The sequence below is a fragment of the Anomalospiza imberbis genome, chromosome 11 (assembly GCF_031753505.1).
Source record: "Anomalospiza imberbis isolate Cuckoo-Finch-1a 21T00152 chromosome 11, ASM3175350v1, whole genome shotgun sequence".
Lineage (NCBI taxonomy): Eukaryota > Metazoa > Chordata > Aves > Passeriformes > Viduidae > Anomalospiza > Anomalospiza imberbis.
Genome location: NC_089691.1, coordinates 14,197,167 through 14,221,485, shown reverse-complemented (window position 1 = coordinate 14,221,485; position 24,319 = coordinate 14,197,167). Strand labels below are relative to the sequence as shown.

Genomic DNA, 24,319 nt, shown 5'->3' with positions numbered 1-24,319 from the left:
TGCTCAGTGGAAGAAATTCCAAAATGGCACCTTATACTCTGCAAATACAAATCACAACCAACAGAGGCAGAGCAACCCCAACTCTCACAGAAGTCAGTCATCAAAATTAACTGAATAAAGTCCAGGTTCTTCCATGGTAGCCACTACCATGGATTTTTATTTCCTGTTTTCTCCTTCCTGCAAATAATGTCCTACCCCTTCCCCCAGACCTATTTTTGCTGCTATTCCCTCTCCTTCAGAAAAAAAAAATATAACCTGGTCTAGAGACAGCATGTAATATGGCTGGTTTTAAGCTGTGCTTATGGTGAGAGGCACAAAACCTAAACTGAATAATTTTCCTTCAGAAACTGTCCTGTAGTAAACATTCCCTGCCATCTCTAAGAAGCTGAAAAGAAACACCCTCTACATTTCACAGGCACAGCTGCTTACCGCTCAACGACATAGAAGTTATCTCCATCATCACCTTGGTCAATCACATGTTCCTGAGGTTTCACCTTCCTCTCAAACATGGCATCAAGGACCTGAGACAACTGCTCCTAGAAAACAAGCAGGAGCAGGGAGGAAAACCAACTATCAGAAAACACACCTTAGTGTTACTGCTGTGTGGGAAATGGATTTATAGAAAATTCTTAAAGTTTAACAGAAGGTCAACTTAAAGTCCGACACTGGTGGACAAGGGTGAGTTCATTTCATTTGGTCTGGGTAGTGAACTGGAACATGCACCACACTTTTGTACACTTTACTGTACAAAAATACAAGTAATACTGATATTACATGTTGATTTCCACTAGCAGCTCACTCCTTTCCAGCTTATTAATGTAAGTTCAATAATGCAGACAACCAGACTTCAGGCACAAAAGAGCCATTGTTTCAAATTTATGTCAAAATGGGTCAATTTTCACAGACCATTTCAGTGCCAAAGCACACACATACCTTTGGTATAATCTGACACAGCTACACTGCAATGGACACACATCAATTCATATCAACAGTACATGAATTTCATTGTATGTATGTCTAGAAATGGTACTGTCATCATCTGAGAGCCCCACTCATGATCAGGACTACACTGAACAAAACTCTCCATAGACTTATTTCTCTGGGTAGTCTGTTGTCTTCGAGCAGCTGCAATTCTAGCCCCAGATGAGACAGGACAGGTACAGATGTGGAGCCCACACAGAAAATGGGATAATGCTGGTCTGCACAGCAGGCTCCAGCTGGATTTCCCTGTTGAGCCATGACTAAACTTCCTTTTTTTGCAAGCAGTACAGCCAGGGAAACTGTGAAAGCCAAGAAAGATGACACCACATAAATGCCTTGCCTTGATGCTGACCTGCTTTACCATCTTGGCTATTCCCAAGCCCATTAACAATATACTTTCACTGCATTTTCAATGACCAGATGTTCAAAGCTGAAGATGTAGATCACAGCTGAGTTTCTAAAAATACACTGCATCAACACACAAGCCAGTCTTCATGCTGCTGATATACTTGAAATATTTACTGCACTCCTGAAGTTGGGAATTATCACCGCAGCATCTCTTGGCACTACTACACTGAAAATATTCCTTCTCTTTTAAACAGAATCCTATTTTCTTGTCTTTAAAAACTGTGTCTGGACTTCTAGATAATACTAACTGTACATAACAAAAAACTAACTCAATTTAAGAGTTCCTTAAAATGCTATTACCTGATCTAGGTTTTTGAAGAGCAGGATATCTTTACATGCTTCCTGCAGTCTGCATCGCTGTTCATCAGTTTTTGGATGAACTACCTTTAAAACAAAGTAGAACAGAACAGTCATGACAACAAAGAAATATGGTTATAGACTAAACCTTCACTTCAGCATGAAAAAGCAGAGCACAATTTAAGTGTCAAAAGTATACAGTCCTTTTTTGTTTGCATTAACAGTATTTATATATAAACCTACAATGGAAGACAGAATGAAAGACACATAAGAAAAAATACTATGCTGACAATTAACATATGAAAAATAACATGAGGAAAGACAAGAAAGAAGAGGATGCCTCTCCATTCCATTCCCTTCCCTTCTAACACAGCCATAGCCACAGTCAAAGCTTGAACATATCAAACAGGGGAAGAAATGAACAGTTTTCTTCCTGAACACTTATATGGCTATATTAGTCCCAGTGTAACTACTGTTGGCACACAGTAGTTTGTATCTTATATGATACATGAATCTCAGCCCATCCAATAAGAAGTTATTCAATAAGCGTGGTTTTTTCTAACAAAATTACTTAAATAAAAGCTTTGTTGTTTGAGATATTTTGTTACTTCCTTCCATTTATAAACATCAGGTTAAAAGAACCAATACTCACTGCATCATGAAAATGTTTATATATGTGTTTGTTACAGGCTAATTATGAAAATATATTAATAATTAATTACCAGACATGCACCACATTAACATTTCTTATTTCTGGAATAACCAAAAACCAGTTATATTAGTAGGCATTTCTAAAAAGGTCTTTTCCAAAGTTAAATAGCTCTCAGATCCTTGTTTTAAAAGAAAACAGAATATGAAATCATCCGTCAAGAAAACTAAGACTTTCGATGGAATAAATGTGTCCAAGTCTACAAACATTTGGATAACCTGACACACTCATAGTCATTTTTTCTTTTTATAGCATACAAAAATTATTTAAGAAGTATATTTATGAAGCATCTCTTCTTTTTTAAGAGAAATTATATTAGACTTAGATTTTCTTTGCAGAAGTGGAAGCATCCTTGCAATGGAATCTGGAAAGGAACACCAGAAGTCCAGGGAGAAAACACTGATTCTCACCAACCAGGCTACAAGACTTGCTCACACCAAGAACCACCTCTAAAGAAATATAATTACAGTATCTGGATTTGCAATTCCTAGAAATTCCCAGCTTTCAAGAACAAGAGAAAAAACAGGTGTCCACAGACGTAAAATATTTCAACCAAGCATTTCTCCTACCCAGGCAGAAGTGCTCTGACAAGAAAGACAGTAAAAAGCATGTGAGGAATTTTAAGCACCCATGAAGAAACAGCTGTGGTAAAGCTCAACTGATTCTTCTCAACAGCACTGATGATCTAGGAATTGCCTCAACGAGCCTTTAAGAGAATTAAGAAAGGAAAATAGCAAAAATTTTTAAGATCTTAGACTTAAGCAAAGCTCTTGAGTCCTTTGAAGTAAAATTGCATTAAAGCTGTAGTGACTAAAAAAGCCCATGAGACAAAGTGGCTCTCAGTTTTGAAGCAATGTCACTTTGTCAGTGTCACCACACCACGCTCAGCACAAAAAGCACAAGTGGTAAGAAAAGGCAATGTACATCTGCCTGTCAATCTGCAGAGACCCATGCTTGGAGTGATTCCCTCACTCTTACCCTTTGTTCTGTATCTTCTTCCTCTTCATCTGGATTGAAAGCTTCAGCACAAACTTGGAAGAAAAAGAGAGAGGAAATAAGTAAAAAGAAGTAATTACATGAGAACAGCAAACAAAACAGTTTAAATACATTTCTTCTATTTTCCTACAGGAAAAACAAAATCACTTTTCATTTTGTCATTACAGTGTCAGAGGCTCAAATCCTGTCTGTCCTCTGAGCAGGCACAGCATAGCTGTTCTCAGACTCTCATGTAAAAAGTCTGTGACTTACTAAATAATCTTGCCTAGCATGGACACAGATTTCCTTTCAACTGGTATCAAAGCTAACAATCTCCATTCAGATTCATTTACAAGCATCTTCTCTAAAATGCAGGGGTGCTCCACTGCTTTGTTCTTTGCAGTGCAAAACACTGAGAAAAAGGAGCACGAGGAAGGATGAGGCACTCCTCCACCTCAACTCTGATTTGCAAGTGAGTATCTATATTTTGGGAGTTTTTTTGATACAGAAAAATCATGTTTTCACAGAAATTAACCTGGGAACTTAACAATCACCTTCACCATAGTACAGTCTAGGAAAAAATAGTATTTAGTCCCATGCCCCACACGTTCCTCTATCTTACTACATTTTAACTAAATTAATGTCAACTGATGATACAAAAACAATTCTAAAATTTAGATTTTTTTAAAAAAGGATGAGAACAGTTGTGGAAAACTACACACTATAGTGCACTGGGACATGGCTCTGCCAAACATGTCATTATACCTACAGGATCAACTAAAGAGAGGCAATAATGTAGAGCTGCTGAAATTTCAAACCCTTTTTGTTCAGTTTTAATTCTTCAGAAAAGGCTTGTCTTCACTTACCTTAGCATTTACACTATTACACAGTCTTACAACACTAAACACAGACACTTTGGCCACCAAAAGCCCGCAGTTCTAGCTGAGATTTTCTTATTAATTGGTGGATATTTACAGTTCTGGCATGTCGAAGTGATCTGCACATTCTAACCACCTGGACTGACAGTCAAGGAAAGCGAGAGTCAGTCCAGTTTTCATCTAGCTGTGCTCTTACTTTAATAAGGATGCTCTCACTTCTGAGGTTATACATTACTTATAAAATTCTACAAGGAAACATAGACAAGCATTTTCCTTTGTACTTTATCCAGCATCCTGACAATAGTGACGACTTGGCAGAATGCCCAGAAGCTCACTGCAATGACATCTAACTGCTGAATGGAGTGAGAAAGTATAAATAAAAATCCAGAATGTCTAGAATTCAGCAACTTGTAAATAATTTGAAAATGCACACATGTCTATTGACCCTGTCATCGTGCACTCAACAGGACAACAAAAATGCAAAATTCTAGCATAATTTTCTAAAAAAGATTTGTTTGGTTTTGTGTGTCTTGGTTGTTTTTTTGGTGTGGTTTTTTTTTTTTTTTTTTTAATTTAGTATTTTTTTCTCCCTACCTAAAAGATACAAGTCTTTCCTCGGAAATTGGATTTTAATTCCTTTTTTTCCTGGAGAGAACGAGGAGACTCAAATACAACAACAAGCATTCCACTTACCAAACCACAATGTAAAAATACAATCATATAATCATTAGGCATCAGGCATTTAGAGAGTAAGTATTGCTCATACAATAAACCCATTTAACAATACAGAAACAGTGTATTGACAGTGCACCTACCACACACATGCTTTTAGTTTAACAGAGCCACCCACACTTAGGGCAGATACTTGACAAAGGATAAACAGCTTTCTTCCCCAGCTGAAAAAAAGTATAGAAAAGTACAGTCCACAGCAGAGTCCACAGATGACTGGTTTATGGGAAGGTGGATGCCTACAAAGCCACAGAACTTGGACTGATAGGCTGATCCACTTAGTATGCAATACAAAGGCACTAACAAAGAGAACATTATTAGCATTTTGGTGTGAAAGCTTTCCTCCTCCTTCCATTTTACAGTAAAGATCAAAGTCTTTTGTGAAAGCTTTGGATTTTCAAATAAGGAACAGATACTAAGAAGAAAGGCTCCGTGGTTTAAACAATATGGTGAAACTGGAGATAATTAACTCTGTTCATTTTTTACAACCAGTGTATCCTATGGCTCTAAACTGGAGTCCGATTCTCTGTTAAGCACAATATTACATACTATAAATGGTCACATATCTATGAATTCAGAGATCACTGCACCACTAGACCATTCTATCATTCAAATTTTAATATTAACCTGCAAATTTGATTTTGTTCCTACCTCAGCTGCAGGGAAGCTATTGCTAAAAATGCTTCAGAATTCAGGAAATTTTCTTCAAGATTTCCTTGGAAAAACTAGTTTTATTACCACAGCTAAAATTAGAGCATCAGAGCAAAACCTTATCTTAAAACACACATCAAAGCAACACGGTCATCTATAACTTCAGTTTGAAATGGCTCTGGTTAAGGTTTGTAAATGTAGGTTTCCCCTATTTCATCTTACCCAGTAAGGGTGAAAACAGCTCCCAAAGCCCACCAAGGATACAGACTAGGACTTAGTGCCCTTCCCTTACATATGGAAATCACCTCTGTAATGCCCATGAATGGGCACCACAGAAATTCAATAAAAACATGGCAAAATACCACTTCTTCCCATGCCTTCCCATAGAATGCCTTCCCGTTATACCTTCCATTCTTCAACCTCCTGCTGGGATTTCTTTTTCCATGGAGAAGAGTAGGCCAGACATTTTGACTTCAACCTTGGACAGCTCTGATTGACAGGACACTGTTTACATGCAGGCAGAGCTGTAACACCTAATGTAAAGTATCTGTTGTGGTATGCTTAAAAAAGGGGAGAGACACAAAATTCTCAAGCTTAGTTAACATTGTGATACACTGGAAAGCCAACAGAAAGCTTTTCAGCCTACTCATAATAACCAACAGTATTTTCCAAATACTTTAAAACGTGACTAATGAAAAGAAAAAGCAGCATTACATCAAACCCATCCCATGTTTTATGGTGCAGTATGTCCAATTTTTCTTTCCACTACTGTTAATAGGTAAATCACTTGGGGAAGTCTGTACTGTTGAACATATGACCTGTGTGTCAGTCTTACCTTCAACATGTTTCATGTTATCTGTGCTGCTTTGCTATTCTTCTGGCTGTAAAGAACCCCCATAACTACCCTAAACTCTGCCAACCCCTGTCAGGAATCTAGGGAATTTCAGGACTCCTGAAGGTTATTCATTTGTGTGTTACAGTACAGCCAGTCCTAATGAAAAAACATCTCATCTTTCATTGTGACAGAGTGAAAACACCTTGACCCATTATTTGATACGTGACTGAATTCACATATTAACTATTTAAGTGTCCCAACAAAACAGACACTCCAAGGCAAGCTTGTTCTCACAAGATTCTCCTGAAAAGTGTTGTTTTTCAGATTCATTGAAATGGGAGTTGGAAGGGATCTCTCTCTGAAGGTCATCCAGTCCAACCTACCCCTCCAAGAGGAACTATTTGGAATTGTGGGCTACACTGGGGCTGACTTGGAAACCTCCTGGGGCAAAGATAGCATATCTCTCTGCTAACCTGCTCCGCCACCCAAGGGGGAAGATGTTTTCTTAATGGGCAACCTAATGCTCACCAGTATCTTCATATAATTTGAAGTGACTTCTGAAATCACACCTTGCCTAGTTGAGATTTTCAGCACAACTCTGCCCTTGAGCAAGTGCTAAGCAAGAATCCATCAGTGGAAGTTACACAGCAGTGTGACACATCTACAGCTCTACCAGCTCACACCATGCAGACCAAGCTTCCTTCCAAATCCACCCATACATAGTTCAAATAGCTTTGGAACATAAAAAACAGTTTTCAGTTTCATGAAGCTTTGAGATAAAAAGAAATTCAGGCTTTTATCCTACCATCTACATTTAGTCTCTCTTAGCTTCTGCAGCTCTCATGCTGCACCTTCTCTGGCTTTCAAGAACATCTGTTAACACTTCTGAAGGCTCAGAAATGATACAGCTCCATCGCTGCTTTGTTATGCAGGTGACAGCATCTGAAAGCAACAGATCTTGTAGCTGCAGCAATGACATCAGCAATGGATGGGTGAGGGGGAAACAAGGGGTGGGGAGAGAAGGAAAAGTAGCAAGACAAGTTTGCCAGTATAAACACTACCTTTGTTTATGCAAGTTTTAATCACTCTCAAGATAATATTGTTCTGCAAAATATGTGTTTTGTCAAGATCAAAGTCCTTGCACTCTATAGAAATCTGTATGCAAATAACAGTTGAGCATTTAGCTCTGGCAAGTTAATACCGCCTCCAAGAGAAATGCACACCATCCCTGACCCTGAGAGATCACTGCTTTTTTCAAAATCAGACAATCAGCCAAGAGGCTGATGCCTGAACACCTTCAAACACACACAACAGAAAGAAATATAAGTTCTATGTTTTATGTAAGGTGAATGCATTATTAATATTTCTGTTGCTACTGAAACAAGTAGCAAGTAGATGCCCTGTCATACTCTCTTTTCAATTTTGGATCCCACCTTCTGCACTGAAATCCTATTCACCCTCCCTTACTTAAGAGGATGCATCACCTCCAATTGATCCTGTCAGACCCATTAATAAAAATCTACTCAGAGCAGTACACTTTTCCAGTTATTTATTCAGATGAGCAATTTTAAACGATGCTTAAGGCAGTGTTCTTTGCATTTGAGTTTGTCAAAGCTTCAAGCATTTTTTAAGTCTGTCTCTCAAGGGACAGATGCATAGCCTCTTCTGGGAGCGCTATGCCAGCTGGAAGATGACCACTTCCAGTGGCTTGTCATTCCCTCTGACAGCTGAGCTGCACTTCAAAACCATGCAGTCAGATGAATTAGGAAGCTTGAACAGCACTTACACACAGGTCTTTGCTGGCACAGCTAAATGTGATTTTCCACACTTGGAAAACAACCTCAAGTTTCCTCTCACTTCTGTTGCTGGTTAGCTCAGAACTTTTTAGTTCAGAAATTGCACTTTGTTTCTCAAGTGAAAGATCTCACCATGTCAAAGCAGACGACAGATTCGTACCTCGATCCAGCAAGTGGGAAACAGAACCTGCAACCATTTGCACCACCTGAACCATTTTCACATTTATGACAGTTGGAAAGAAAAGCAACACCGAAACCCAAAGAACAGTTAATATGTTCAGGAAAATCAGCCACTTCAGCCTTCAATTCACTAGTGAGAACTGACTGAAATCAAGGGTAAATTTTTGTTAAAACTAACGTTATTGCATCAGCCCAAAACTCAGATCTTAAAAGACTGGTCTTTCACTTTATGTGCCACATGGCAATCTCCAGATGCAGGACAGCCCACAAGAATACCACCTCCTGACTTCACTCTTAATTGTCATAGAGCCATAACTGAGACATGATTTACAATTAACCAGGCCTTGAGCAAAAAACACCCCATCAAACCTTAGTCAAATACCAAAGAAGAATATTCAAACATGCAACCACTTGCATGACCATATATGTCAAATCAAGTGTCAATTTTTTTAGAGAAGAAATATTTAGAAATGATTCATTTCAAGAGGAAAGGAAAAGAATGGATTTTCGGTTCTTGAAACTCCTTCAAATGTCATTTAAATTTAAAAGGAAACTAAATCAAGTCAGTTCTTCACAGGCAGAGCTCTTCTGTGTTACAGATTAACTACAAAGGCACTCAGCACAGCTGGGCCAAACCAGCTCTGTCCAGTCAGGATTACAGGTTCGGGCACGCTCCACACTTGGTCCCAAAGCCTGCTCAGGCTGAAAAGCTGCACAGATCACTCTGACAGGCAAAGAAGCCTATGAGACACTGATGGAGCCTGTAAGCCCCTAAAACCCTGCACTGTTTCACCTAGCTCTGCAGAAAGCCACTCTTGCACAACACGTTGAAGTGTTCACCTGGCTCTACCCTAAGCCTTGCTTACAGCCCAGAGTTGACCTGAAAATCCCAGCTCTGATGTGGACATTACCTATGCTCCTCAAGGCCCATGACTTTAACAGAGCAGCAAAACTGAGGTCCAAGGTGGAGCTTGGAGAGACCCCACTCTAGTTCACAGCTGGTGCATGATGTGTTGTCTAGTGCATGATGTGTTACAGTGCTTGCTAACCTTGCTTTTAGAAATCTTTGATAACCATCTCCTCACCATGATTATGTACTTTCCAATAGCATTATCTAAATCAGACTTCTCCAGCTTGTTCTCTTTCCATCAAAAGAGAAATGCGACTTCCGGCGACAATGGCTTGTGACATTGTCACACACTCCTACTTCCTACTACTTTTCAGTAACTAGTTCAGAACAGACTGCACAATCAATTATAAATGCCACCTTTTATGATAATGGGTTTTTTTTCTTCGCAGGAAATTCAACTTTACATGCACAGACACCTTTTCTCCCAAGATGCATGAGTACAGGCAACATAATAAGCCCTTTAGAATTGTGACAACTGGTTGACAACTATTTCCGTAAGTGCATTTGCTTTATTTATTCTGAATAATGCAGTTTTCACATAATCTTATTACATTCATACAGATTAATAAAGATCTGGTTTAAGTGTTTCTTTAAAAGGCTTTATCATCATATGTACAGTAAATCAGCTGAGACAATGCCTTACAGCAGAATAGCCATTAAAATAATTTTTCTTCTTCTACTACAGCAAGATTTGGCAAAGTATTTAAAATTACATTTCCCTAGGGGCAAACGAGAACTTTGATGATGAAAGAACTAGAATAATAAACGGAAAGTAAATAATCACAGTCTCTTTTAGATTCCTATCTTTAAACACATATAATGAAAGCATTACAAGCAGACAATACTGCTTCAACTAGATTTTAAAGACAAGCATAAAGCACTTCTAACAAGATACAATGTGTTCCTACTTAATTATTATTCCTAGGTAGGCTTTGTTCACGGTTGGCTTTTTGTTTTGTTTTGCTTAACTCCTGCAGCCTGCAGGATCTGGCCTGGACCCAGGTCAAGTGACTCAGGGACACAGCAGCAAACCACAGACCAAAGGCTTCACAACACCCAGGAATCTGCTCCAGGGATCTGTCAGGAAAAGACATTCCCTATCATACTAAGAGGCAACTTGCTGGGGGTCTTACTGAACTGCAATAAAACTTCATAAGACAATCCTCAGCTTGTATATCTTTATTTAAATCCTCCTCCTACTCAGGAGCAATTAAAACGAAAAACTTGTGCCAGTGTAGGACTAGAGACAGAATTCTCCTAAGCACTTCTCCTACCTCTCTGGCATAACCAAATGAACATGACATTTGCTTTTTTTTTTTTTTTCCAACTAAATCAACAGCTGTTTATCATTGTATTTGCTTCATACAGTTGCCTATTTAATTACGTCAAAGCACAAGTTTTACTTAATGCCCTTATATATGAGTTATGCCAAATGTTTCAGCTTATCCTACCACTGTGCATGCTCACACACTGGAGGATTGTACACTCTCACCTCACTGAAGCCACATGCTGCAGGAGAATAATGACAAACTCATGAGGCTCTAATTCCCAGACTATAATTTCTGATAATTTGAAAATTTACAGTTTCCAGAGGACCTATGACGAAAGCACTGTGGTGATAAAATAAACACTCTGCAAGTCTCTCCTGTACAGCTGGAGGAGCCAAGGAGCCAATATTGCCTGATTTCACAGAATAATGTGCTAACTAACCCACACCTGTGACTCCTGCACTTTGGGCTTCCGTGTCTCAACTCCCAAGAAGAGAGCCCAGCATCCCATCAGACACTGGTGTGCTCTGCGACTTGCAGTAAGAGGTAAGTCTGCATGAAAATTAAAACAACAAAAATACTTCCATCATGGTAGAGTACTAACAAAAACAAGAAAGTTTTCCATGTGGCTGATCATTAGAGTAAACAGCTCTGACACTGATAGTAACTACCAAAAGCAAAATACTGTCCTTTCAATCTTAAAACAGTAATTTACAATTTGCTACTTCTGTTTCCAATTCCCTTTACTACATTTGAACAGAAGACTAAAATGGAAGCAGGGCATTTTGGAGTTACACATTATTCCATGTGGTGAAGCCTGGGAAATTCAAATGGAGCAAGCTTTATTCTTGCAAGTCAAGAAATCAGAAGACTGAAATGGATAAACATGCTGCTGACCTTGTTCAAGGCTTCTAAGAGAGCCTTACTGATGAGATAGTCACCCATAAAAAAGGTCTCCTGGAAAACATGATGCTACTACTATTTCAGAGCACACAGATTCACAATTGTAGAAGAAAGCCTTCTGCTTTAATGATTCTGGTTTAGCCCATCACATAATTCTTAACACATTTCCAAATGTGTTACGTAAGCAAGGCAGATAGAACCAGAAATTCAGCACCAATAATGCTTATGTGCCTGAAACAGTGATACTTTCTCTGAGTTAAAAACAGCACAGAGAATGTTCACTTTCTATTCAGTTTACATCAGAACACCACAAGTTCCAAGAAGTGGCTCAAATATATACCTTCCCCCCAAAAAAAGGCATGTAGCTTACAGGCTTTTAGCTGCAAACTGTAGATAGCAAAGAGAATTTAGCTGAGGAATAAAACAGGAAAAGTGGTTTTCTAGTATAGAGATAAGAAATTTTCTTTCCGTTTACTCATCAAGGCATTTTTTTGTCTTATATGTGCAATTCTGCCATATGAACTGCAAAACCTGCAATAAGGCAAATAATATTTTAAAATCATCTTGAGAAAAGTGCAGTAAAGCACTTTTTGCCTTAAAATATCATTTAGCAATGAAGATTACCTACATCTTTCTGACATCTCTCGTTATAGAGAACCAAAGCATGCCAAAGTGTTAAAAGGCACTTCTGAAATCAATTATCTTATATGATTTTCAAAGATTTCTAGAGAATGTCCAAATACATTAAAAACCACATTACCCTGGCTAGAACAACTTACACCTATTTACCTGTAGCAACAAGGAACAATAAAAAAATTAGCATGGCTTGACACAAAAGGATTGTGTGCAGAGGAATGACGTGGAAGCCCCCAAGTCCCTGTGCTTGGAAACTGCTGCTTCCTTTCCTGGCACACTGGAAAAGCAGGAAATGTGGGAAGTTACTGTTGGACCCCTTGAAGAAAAGCCTGGCAGCTCCCCCCATTCCTGTGTGGCTACTGAGCAATTCCAAGGCTCTGATGAGCACCAGCCATGGCAAAGGTGTGACTCCTTCACTCATTCATTTCCAGATCAGCCAACTCTGGACTTCAGCATCTCACTGAATAAATGGGTTTTCTTAGCAGGGAATACACACTTGAAGTGGTCCAGCAAAAGACTAATCCTGGATAGAACTTCATCAGCTGGAACTTGTGTGCCTTATTTCTGACCAGTTTTGTGTTTTTCCATTAGAGAAGATCAGGGAGCTTATGGTCTTTCCTCTCCCAAAATTTTGAGATATGGGAAAAACACACCAAATCAGGTAAGTGCTGCAGGCAGCCAAGTACCCACACACAGCCACCTCCCAAAGTCAAGCCCTGACTCAAGTCTTTCTATAAATGAGTGCTCACAGCAGCTCCTTAGATAGCTTTAATATTTCCTGAAGTGAGCTTTCATATTGTGTTATATTCCTGTTAGTGAGTTTTTTAGTATTCCTATAAAGTTTTCTGTTATTTTGGGCTACACAAAGACTCAGCAAGGTGTTCTGGTGTTAAAAACTACCAAGTAAAGTTCCTGAAAGTACATCCTTTCAAATTTAAATCAAGTCTGTTTAAACTTTTATGTTCTCCATAGATTTGACCTATTTCACATTTAAGCTGAAGTTACAGCAACCTAAACTTGTTTGAGTGTATTAATCAATATATGAGCATAACATCATCTCTGACTCTAAAACTTTATATTAAAATAGGGATGAAGTGCAGCCTTATATATTCACAAGAAAAATGCAAATCACATCTGACTCTGGGGTCACTGTAAAGATACATCACAGCACCAGGTTTGCACCAAGTGTAAAACTGCCTTTTTTAGACTGTATTGTGACAGGCATTTTGAGATTTGTGTGTTTGACCAACAAACCATGTTGGAATATTTTCATTTGGGCTTTAATGCCCATGTTAAAAACCATCCTGAGTTCAAACCAAAAAGAAAAAACAAATCACCAATTCTCTGTCACACAAAAGAGAAAAGTTAAATTCCAACCTGTCAAAGGAAAACTAAATTTTATTTCAACTATCAATCAACTAAATTTTATTTCAACCATGAAAGCTGATAATTTCAAAAGTATTTATGTATACAAAGATATGGACCAACATTTATGCAGGCTTTTTGAAGATCTTTAATGTAAAAAAAATAATGGAAGTTAATCACTTGCACCTTTTGCTACCTGAATACTTTTGCAAAACTGATCCATACTGCATTACTTGCTTAAAAATGTGCATAGCTAAACTTATGCTCCCAACTCATAAGGGCTAATTTCAGTTAAAACATTTGACTTAGGACAAACAACATCTAATTCTTATGTAACAATCTAGCCACAAACTATTATTAAGAAAGAATAAATTACAAAAGATGAAGGGTTAATTAATTCTACTCCACTGCAGCACTTATGTGCATTAGGCAGACTGGATCAGATTTCTTCTGACCAGTTATTGCACTGACTTAAATTTTAATTACGGATGCTCACAGTGCTGTATTTCTCTTTATGTCATTAAAAAAATCCTGCAGATTTGTTCACAACACTGTGAAATCCAAGTAATTGTGAAGTCATGACTATTAATTTCCAAAAATAAGCTTTTTATTATTCACTGAACATCAATCACATGCCAGGAATTTTTAAATAAGTCCCAATATTGCAAACAGAGAAAACAAGCTTTTTTTGTTAAATGAATAATGATTCAGACACTTTCTTACAGGAGAGCACCCACACAATTTATCACCACTTTCATCTGTCATCCCACATGCTTGGCTTTTGCTCATATCAACATTTTTTAAAACTAATTCTTTTCACTCTAGTTATGATCCTGGTTTTGCAATCATTAGGGCTAGCAAAAATCCACAGAAGATTCAGGTTGTTGATACAGGAAAACTGCCTTTTGTAATAATGTGGATTTTTGAAGTCGGAAGTCTCTTATCATTTATCACCTGCCTGAAAATCTTTCAGCAGAATTTATTATGCCATCAGGGTTGTAAGATGGTGAATAATCAATATAGAAATTAATTAAATAGCTTCAAGAGAAGAAATCAGACCATGATTTTCAAATCAACCTCTGATAATCAGATAAATACACAGCAAAGAGAACAGCACAGAGAAAATCAGTCATCACTCAGTCTTCCTCCCTTGATGATTTCAAGTGCTGAGATTTTTATCACTGAAGTAGTAGATAGCATTCTGCAAGAGAAAATACTCAAAACAACCTCCCAAGAGAAGCATTGCCTCTTGCTTCATTGCTACCATTTAGATGTCTTAATTTAACAGGGTCTCAAAACAGTCTTTTTTACCAAATACTAACATGAAGTGTGGCAATAATTAACAGAAAAGCTTTATTAGAAAATTATTTTTGTTAAAGCTGTCATTTGAGAACACTAGAAGCTAGTAAGAGGAATTTACTATGTGTAATATTATCATATCCTGACATCTCAACTTGCCAGGGTGTGAAGAAAATGCTGTATTGCACTAGAAAGCACAGAGGAATATCAGACTTTAGCAACATATGTACATTATGAGATGATTGCTCATCTTTGGCAGGAGCCAGACTAATGAAGAGCTCAAGGTAAAGAGTCCCCACCACCATCAAAATTGAGAAGAATCAGTGAGTTGGAAGAACCAATAGTCAAGGCTTCTTATGGAAGCTGATGTGATGAGGAGAGAAAAAGCCAGAAACTGTAAGGGAATATTGATTTACACATTATTCAAAAAAAAAAACCAAACCAAAAAAAAACCCCAACCAGCAACAAACCACCAACACAAACCCAAAAAACTCCACACCACCATGCCATAGTGTCACATCGGATTGCTAGAGACAAGAGAAACATCAAAAGTGTTCCACACAATGCTAATATTTGTTATACACAGGAAAACAGGATTCAGTACCATTTAAACAGAATTAACCTCTACACACCAAACCTTTATTCAGCAAGCCCATCTTAAGGGAGGGTTTAGCACCCAGCTCCAGGAAGAGATTTGATCCTTCTCACTCCACTGAGTCTCTGCTGGAAGCTGCCCCACCAGAGAGACCAACTGAGGCAAGTCTTGTTCATTAGATTATTTTTTATATTAATATGGAAACAGGCACAGATCCTGACAGTCATGTTACTATTAACGAAAGAACTATTATATATTGCTTCACTAGATCATATAGGTCAATTATTCTGCTTATCAATTATTCTACTTACAGTTGCTGAATGTGAAAACTGCAATTTCATTCCACTGAGACCAAAGGAGGGCTCATGAGGGAGTACAGGCATATTCAAAAGAGATATATTATACCAGGTCACTCAGATAAACAGAAATAATTGTAGAAAAAAGATGAAAACTTTTTGTGACATAGGTACGGGTGTCATTTTGTCAGATTTTCCTATCCCAAGAAGAAATCAGCAAGTCTGCTGGAGAGTGGGTGTTCCGTGGAATGAATCAAAAGTGTCTAGAAATGGCAATACAGAAATCTATCGAAAAACTTGACTTTTCTGAAGTATGCTAAAACTAAAAGAGGAGAAACTATGCACAAGAGAGACTCTAGTGGGCGTCACACTCTTCCTTCCAAAAACACAATTAACTTTTCATTCATATCCTGCCAGGAGCAAAATTCTCCTCAGTGTTATGTACCAGTCGTTATAGTGGGACAAATACCAATGCTCTCTTCCTCTAGTTTTGAAACAGCTTTGATATAATTGAGAAAGGAGGGATCAGTGATTTCTGCCACCTCCCTGCACCATGTAGTCAGTCCCCAGCCAAGGACAGAGACACTGGCACGCTCTGCAGCCTTCCATTACAAAAAAATGAAGTACCCAACATAATTAAGTTTGCCAGGAGTCCCATCAAGGAGTGTAATGAAGCAAGTATGAATTCCAACCCAGTCCAGTTCTTGGGAGGAAAGAACCCATAAGGGATTCAGGCCATTCCAGCCAAGCGTGGGCAACGGGACTCAGTCAGCAATCCACGTAACACAGGTTACGCTGGCATAAGGCTCAGACTTTGCTAACTCGGAGCAGTAGCAACACTGCTCTACTGGGTCATTAGCCCTGAAACTGCATCACAGCCCATGGCACCCTAGAGCTAGGAGGTTTTCAAATGAGTGAGCTGGTTTTTCAAATTTTAGTTTCTACTACCTAAATAGGTTATGATTTTACAAACAGGATTATTTTAATGAAGTCAGCCACAAGCTCAGATACAAATTAGAGCCGACCAACTGTGTGCACACCATGGATCTCAACACGTTACACGGCCAAACATGCCACACACAAGCCAGCTATTCACTAGATTAATTTCTAGGGGAACACCAAGCTCTCATTTCTCCTTCTCCCTCCAAGCATTCTGTGGAAAAGGCTGTTTCTCTTCATGAGAACACTACCACTCTGCACTTCTATAAATAATTACATGAACATGATTAGATAAATCCCCCTCTTCCAGGATGACCCTCCTGCACAGTCCATTTTGAGTAAGTCTTAAAGAATGACAGCTAAATATTTACAACACTGGTAGTATTTGCCAAAACAGTTTAGATGTTGCATAACCAGAAATAAACACCTAAATGAAAATTTAGTAATCATTAGAACAGATTTATTCTATGGGTTTATGTATCTCTAGAATTTTCAATACTGCACCAGAGGAACCATGATTATCCTGTTATCTGTAGGCAACTAATCAGAACCAGCCAGTGGAAAACACTCAAGTTTAATATTAAAAAATTAATAAAGCAACTAAAAAGAGATTCTCTAACTGCTATGCATAGGAGAGCTTAATAAACACTTGTTAGCCTACAAGAACACATCTGTAGTTGAATGGTTTACCAGAACAATTATTAGCCCGTCATTAACTGTATGTAACATAGACAATCACTTTACCACCTTTTCCTCTAATTAAAATTGTATTTTTCTTTTATTTTTGACCTAATGAACAAGGACAATGCTGTAATTCCCTAGGCAGCCATATACTTAAAAAGAACAATTCTTGCTTGAATTTTTCTTAAATACATCCCATGTTAGCTTTTAAATTCTCTGTAAATCTATGATTTTTGTGCATGTACACGCTGATAACAGCAAGCAACTGAGCTCTGCTCTTCACTCCCCTTACAAACACACACTGCACTGGAAACACAGAAATACTGGTTAGATTGACATGGTTCAACATGGACTAGCAGATAGCTCTTCTGAAGAGAAGACCACAAAAGAATACACTAAATGCAATTACAAAAAATAATTATATGCCAGCTTTTCTTATCCATGGTTTGTTCTGCTTAGCTTTATTAGTTAAATCCAGAAACATGAAGCTACTATGCTGAGTAATCTGTAAGGCAACACTGGTTTGGTGTTTGCTGTTATTTTTTGGTTTATAAGGATAAAATCTGTCTTAGAAAAATTGCAGAATGGAAAATTGGTTAAAACCTAACTCATCTAACACAAGTCAAACCCAATTCAGAGCACCAAACCCAGCAAATCAGTCACTGATTTTATGCAAGGGATTGTAAAATGTGGTTGCCTATGATGGCAGGGGGCTGAGCTCGGGAACCAGTCTCATTCCTATGCAGGTCTTGACAGAAACAGCAGGTATGGAGTGGAATAAACCACCCCAGCAAGCCCCCCCACCCCAAACCAGCAGTTTCTCTGCCTTTCCTGCCAAGAGAGGGAAAACGGCATCTCTTTGTGTACACATGGATGGTGTCTGCATCGCCTTTGCATTTTAACAAATCCCACACTGATCATGACTTATACTGTGTATACAGCGAGAAAACTGATTTTTTTTAAATTTTGGAAAGTATTTACACACAGTAGTAATATACACATATTTTATCATTGTTTGTCTCCATGACAATTCTAATGTGAACTGTAAACTCTGAATTATTCTAGCTCTTCCTGAAGCAGAAGCATTATTAAGCAACTAAAGTCCTCCTTAATCTAATTGCACAAGTTAGCAATTCAATTTTACATTTGCCTTTTAGTTGTTCACATTAACCTTTAGACCCCCTAAATGAGAGAATCTGTTTTTTGACTAAGAGCAGCTCAGTACTGTGTGCATTTCAGTACACTGCATTTCAGTATTGCAAAGTCAAAAAGATTACAAACACTTTCTGATTAAGGCTTAATTTTTTTAACTTTGGGGATAACTCAACCTTTATTTAAATTTAAATCTGAGACGTATTCACTCCTCATTTCTAAGATTCTTCTCCATCAGCAGGTTTCAGGATGGATTAGTTTAATTAGCAGAGGAAGTGTTTTGGGCCTCTCCAAATACTCTACAATATATGACTCTGAATATTCACTAGCAGAGCATCAAACTCCACCATCCAAGATACAATTTTGTCCGGCCTAGATTTCTCATGTAATCATAGCTCAAAACTACAGCACTGTCAATTTTTAAGAGTTATGAAATTCTTATTATACTCAGTTATTTGTTTGGAGTGGCACAAACACACAATCGTATCTTTAATAATATCCAAGCAACCAGTAGAAAAGCAAATTAACTTCATGAGTATAAGGATATTTTGCACATAAACATGTATTTATCTTATATATGTGTGGTATATAAATAAATGTATTATCAACAATATCCCACCATAACTAACATACCCAAGAACATGTCAGATTATCCATATGAATTACAAACTGAGTAGACTTGAACTCAAAACTTAGAAGGAAAACACTGAATACATTGGCATTTTCATAAAGCTATTTGTTAAATCAGAATTACAGCTTTCTAGACCAGCTAAATGTTAATAAAATATTTGAAGACAAAAAAAGTACCACATGCAAAACAACTCAGACTGCACCTCAAATGAAAAAACAATGCAATACCTTCTCATCAGTACACAGCATTTTGTTCATGTGATACTCTTCCAAATCAACTTGCAAAGGAATTTTTTGGAAATAACAGTTTCTCATTGAAGCATTTCATATTGGTTGAGATAGAAAATAAACAAATAAATAAGTATAATCTGTGTCTCTAGAACCAGTGAACAGCCAGAAATTCAACAGCTATAAATATCAGTTGCACAATAAAAAAAGGGAGCACTCCTCATATTTCTGTTTTCTAACTACTCTAAATGTGTTGACCATTGGCATCTACAGTGAATTAAGAAACAATTTTCATTATTTCAAACAAAAATAATGCAAGAATGATGAGATATAAGGCAATAATAGGAAGGTAATTTTTAATGTACTCCTTTAGTCAGATACACATTCCAAAACTATTTCAGATACTTTAAACTCTTAAAAAGAAACCATACCTGATACTCTTCTGTTGTATCGGTTAACAACTGGAGCTGGAAAAAAAGAAAAATAAATCAAAATTACACATTTGTATTTATTATTACAAAGTATAATGAATTAATAGAGTAATCATTATATACTTTTAGTACACAAACCCCATACAAATCTCATTTTTAAAAATGCTTCAGTACCTGCAGTCACCCAGCCCTGACCAAGGCTGTCTCACACTAGGGCACACCTTGAAACTGGAAAAGGCTGAGATGGAGGATCCATTGCTGCCTTGTTCACGCTGCAGCTGTACAAGGCGCTTGAACTTTGGATGGGGATGAACTGCCTGAGTTCCACTGTGCACATACACTTTACACTTTAACATTACCTCCAGCAAGCAGCACCTTTCCCCCTTTGACAGCAACCAAGGCACCGTCTTTGAGAGCTGCGTCAGTCACAAAACAAACAAAAAAAATCTACCTGTAAAGTTTCACCCAGAACAAAATCAAAGCACTCTGTTCTCCTTCACCTCTAACAACCAACATCATTTTCCTCTGACTGCTTCATGTTTTTCCACTTTTCTTCCTTTCAACAGGTTAATTCCATTTTTCCTGATACAACCTGTAATCTATTCCATTCTTTAAATATTTAACAATTAGAGGATCCTTTATACCCCATCAAAGCACATGCATCACAGAGCCAGATTTATTAAACACCCGCCACAAAAATCTTAATGACCCTGTCATTTCTTAGAAAATTTTGAGTATCTCAGCATCACCAGAATACAGAGAACAATGATTACTTAGCAAAGACAGAAGAGCTTAGCTTCCTTGCAGCACTTACAACCACTCTGCATCTACATGAAAACACAAAACTGCAAATAATCCCACAAAAAGGAGATCAAAATTATTATTGTGTATTTTTTAAAAAATAAAGGCAATCAGAAGAGGTTGGAGAGGAAAGGAATAATCAGGCTAATTCCATAGTTTTCAGCTAAATCTGTTAACAGGAAGACAAAGCTCAGCCTCAAAAGAAGCTCAGGATTAAAACTAAGATTATTATGAATTTTACTATTTAGATCTAAACTTCTATAATATGACATAATCCTTATGAAAATAACACCAACACAGTGCTTCATACATCAAGCTTGAAGAGGTTCGAAAACACTGAATAACAAACCTGAGAATTCAAGTAACTTTCTCTTCAAACCTTTAAGCAATTTATGACTGCAGGGACCCTTCCAGCAAATAGGGCAGGATTTATCTCACTTGCCAAAAGACACCATGGATGTGAGAAGTTTACCCCACCTTAAAGGGAAACAGGCATTGGGAATACAGATCCATGCAGGTTTATTAAAGAAACCCATGCCACTTCATGATCTGAAACTGTTCATACATTGTGCCCTGTTCTTAACTTTTCCTTGTGGGTCTGTCTGTGGCTACCAGGGGTGACAAAAAACTGCTCTGGACAGTAATTTGCCCTGCAACAGTACACTCTCACATCTAACTGAGTAACTACTCAAAATCGGCCAATTTGAACCTGAAGAAATGGGAAAACTCATTGCTTTTGTCCAGAGACCAGTCAAATGCCTACCAGTTCTCTCAGGTTCTGAAGAATGAGAGGACCAAATCAAATTGGTTCAGCTTCCACTACAAAGTCATTTATTACAAAAGAAAATACTAAATTCAAAACGTAATTTGATACGTTTGCTGTACAAGCACCTCATCAAGGTCATAACAGTTTTCAGTAAATGTTTAACTAGGCTCATGTACAGATTCAGATACTTTTAACCAACACTGTTAGTGAGTAAATACATTATTTCAGGTTCTATCTTGCACATACAGAATTTTTTCTCCACCATATAACTTCTATACCCATTTCATGCTCATATTTAAGAATAACATTTTCATGTCTTTGAACAGAATTAATATACTACAGAATAGTCTAGCGTACTTTGGGTGACAGAAAAAAATCCAACAACGATGGCTTCTTTTAGAATCTTGATTATTTTATCCCATAGCAGGGTTCAGTGTCATCAAAACTGCATCAAGTTTTCCAGTGTTAAAAATGAGAAAAACACATAACCTTTTAAGGGCAGTTAAGAGACTACTATTATTCTGCCTCCACAAAGCTTTTAAGATTAAAATGATAGTTTGCATCTCTTACACCAGTGACAGTTCTAACATGTATAAAATTCACTTTTAAGTGTTGTCAGATGACTATTTTTATGCTAAAGAGATAAAAGTCTGACATTTCCTACTAGAAAAGATTAGTAGGTTTTTTTTTCCTTCTGGCTTACCAGAGAAAAGCTCTCTTTGCTGATGACTATTTTCAGTATTGCACAGTCATATTGCCACTCCTATGGCATCCTTGTTTTGCCATTAGAAGCACACGAAGGAAAAGCCTGGCACTGAGCACTGCTAAGAGAAACAACTCCTGAAGGTCCCACATACACCTACACTGGTTTGTGGACAGATTCCAAAAAATCAGATGGGGCAGAAGGGAAGAATACACTTACTGTGGGCACAGCCTAGCTCATAGCTGTGTTAAGGGCACCTAATTTAAAGCAGTAGGGATGGACACACCAATAGCAAACCCCTACACCAGAGCAGCCCTCAGAGCACAGCTCTGCCTACACTGTGACAAGAACCCAGTGAATCCAGCACACGGACCCGGCACCACTCAGAGATCTGGGATCTACAGAAACAAGATCAAACTGCTGCTTTGAAAGAGGAAACAATTCTTTTTTTTTTTTTTAATCTCCAGTTAGAACTCCCCCCCACCACATACCCATGGGCCACAGCTCAGTTTGAACAATGGGCCATGTCTCTGGTAATGATATGAATGTTATTATATGTTAATTGCAAAAACTATAACGAGATTAAAAGATTTTGTTGTGAGATGATTGCATTGTAAACTCCCTATTATGTCAAAACCTCAGGTGCAGCAATATCCAAGTTCAAAATGTCTCATAACTTTGGCACAGCTCGTGCTTTTACTTGGCTCATGGGAACCAAGACATAGTAATTGGGTAAACACAACAAAAACTGAGGTAAATTAAACCATTGTACCAGAAAAGAGCAAAACGGCCCAATTTCCTCCCTGGCAGCCAAAGGCAAGTGATTCTGGCAGTGGAAAGGCAGATCAAGCTGTGCATTCCACAGTTTTGCCAGAACTGACTCAGGACAATGATCCTACTCCACTGTTCAAGAAAAATCAGGAATGTCTGTTCAACATGTACGTGTTCTCCATACGGTGGCAAGGCACAGACTGAAGTAAGCACTACATAGGAGCACTTAACAGGCTGCTTCAGACTGAAAAACCTTTTTTCCTCCAAGTAAAGGTATGTCATTACATAGATTTAATAAAAAATATTTTATGAATTGCATAAATAGATCAATGCATTCTATTACCTAAATTCAAAAATGTACCTTACCTCAAACAGCAGTAGTGCCATGCAGTTAGTGGCTCTACTAACTATACTGCCACTTGCTAGTGGCTCCATTTGATTGGGTTTTCTCATTTGAAAAATAAGGGATATAAATCAGACACTGAGGGTTTTTTTAATTTTTCCATACGTCACAAAACAGGAATCTCTCCTATGTCCTTCACTTTGCTTTGGCACAGAGATTTACTTTGAAACATCCAATGCTCGATTGTGGCTCACTATGTTTAACTTACAAGAGTTCTGACTATGGTTATAAGCAGCTATAAAATACAGCCCCATAGGTGAAAAATGGGGACAGATATTACTTTTTTTACTCTTTTCAAACCAAATCAACAATTACAGTATTTAAGGCAAACAAGTGACTGTGAAACCACTCTTTACAACTAGATCTAAAAGCATGCTTTTCCCACAGCGCATGGGCTCCCTTCTCTGTCAGTGACTTTGAAAAGTGACTGGTAAAAAAAAACCCATCAGGCTTTTTAAGATGTACACTACCACCAGAACTGGGAAAGTCGTTTCTCTACACTACTCACAAGCCTGAAATGAACAGAAGTATAACCATCGTTCTCCCAGCTACTGCTACCCACTTACTACATATCCTAATATAAATTCTTATAGAAAAAGACAAAACTCAAAAGATCAATTCAGGGTCTCAGGAAAAAAAAAAACTCCATGACAGTGGAGTATGAGGTGTTACTGCTGTGTACTGGATGTACCTTGAAAACTTACTTCTATTTCTTCACAAGCACTTCGCTTTTCACTATGATCTGTGAACATTTCCTAATTTCACCTAGGGTAAAAAATCACACTGTTTGTGATTCTGAATACAATTTATAGTAGCACACTAAGTTAAGCTATTGTGCACACAAATATTTAATACAGATCTTCTGTGTAATCTAATCAACAATTTTTGAATGTTTCCTGATGAAAGATGGAGCAAAGCTCATAGTAGGTGGCATAAACTTAGTACTCAGAGTTCAAAGAGCATAAGCACAAAATACTAGCTTTATTACAACCAAGTAGCACAAATCAGTGATTTACAGAGTACTTTCCCATTGGATCATGGCACAAAATCATCCTGTGTGAAGAGAGACAAAAAAAAGAAACAGAATGTAAACTGTTCTAATT

At 37.8% G+C, this 24,319-nt stretch overlaps 1 protein-coding gene across 1 annotated transcript in view; it reads right to left on the bottom strand.

The window, feature by feature from the left end:
- Window positions 1–24,319, bottom strand: part of PRKAR2A (protein kinase cAMP-dependent type II regulatory subunit alpha) — a 57,979-nt gene that overhangs the window by 14,362 nt on the left and 19,298 nt on the right. Inside the window, exons 2-5 of the mRNA XM_068202064.1 lie at window positions 19,773–19,808; window positions 3,374–3,426; window positions 1,690–1,773; window positions 430–536 (exon numbers count right to left, since the gene is read on the bottom strand). Coding sequence (XP_068058165.1) covers window positions 430–536; window positions 1,690–1,773; window positions 3,374–3,426; window positions 19,773–19,808 — 280 coding nt within the window. The remainder of the gene's footprint in view (window positions 1–429; window positions 537–1,689; window positions 1,774–3,373; window positions 3,427–19,772; window positions 19,809–24,319) is intronic.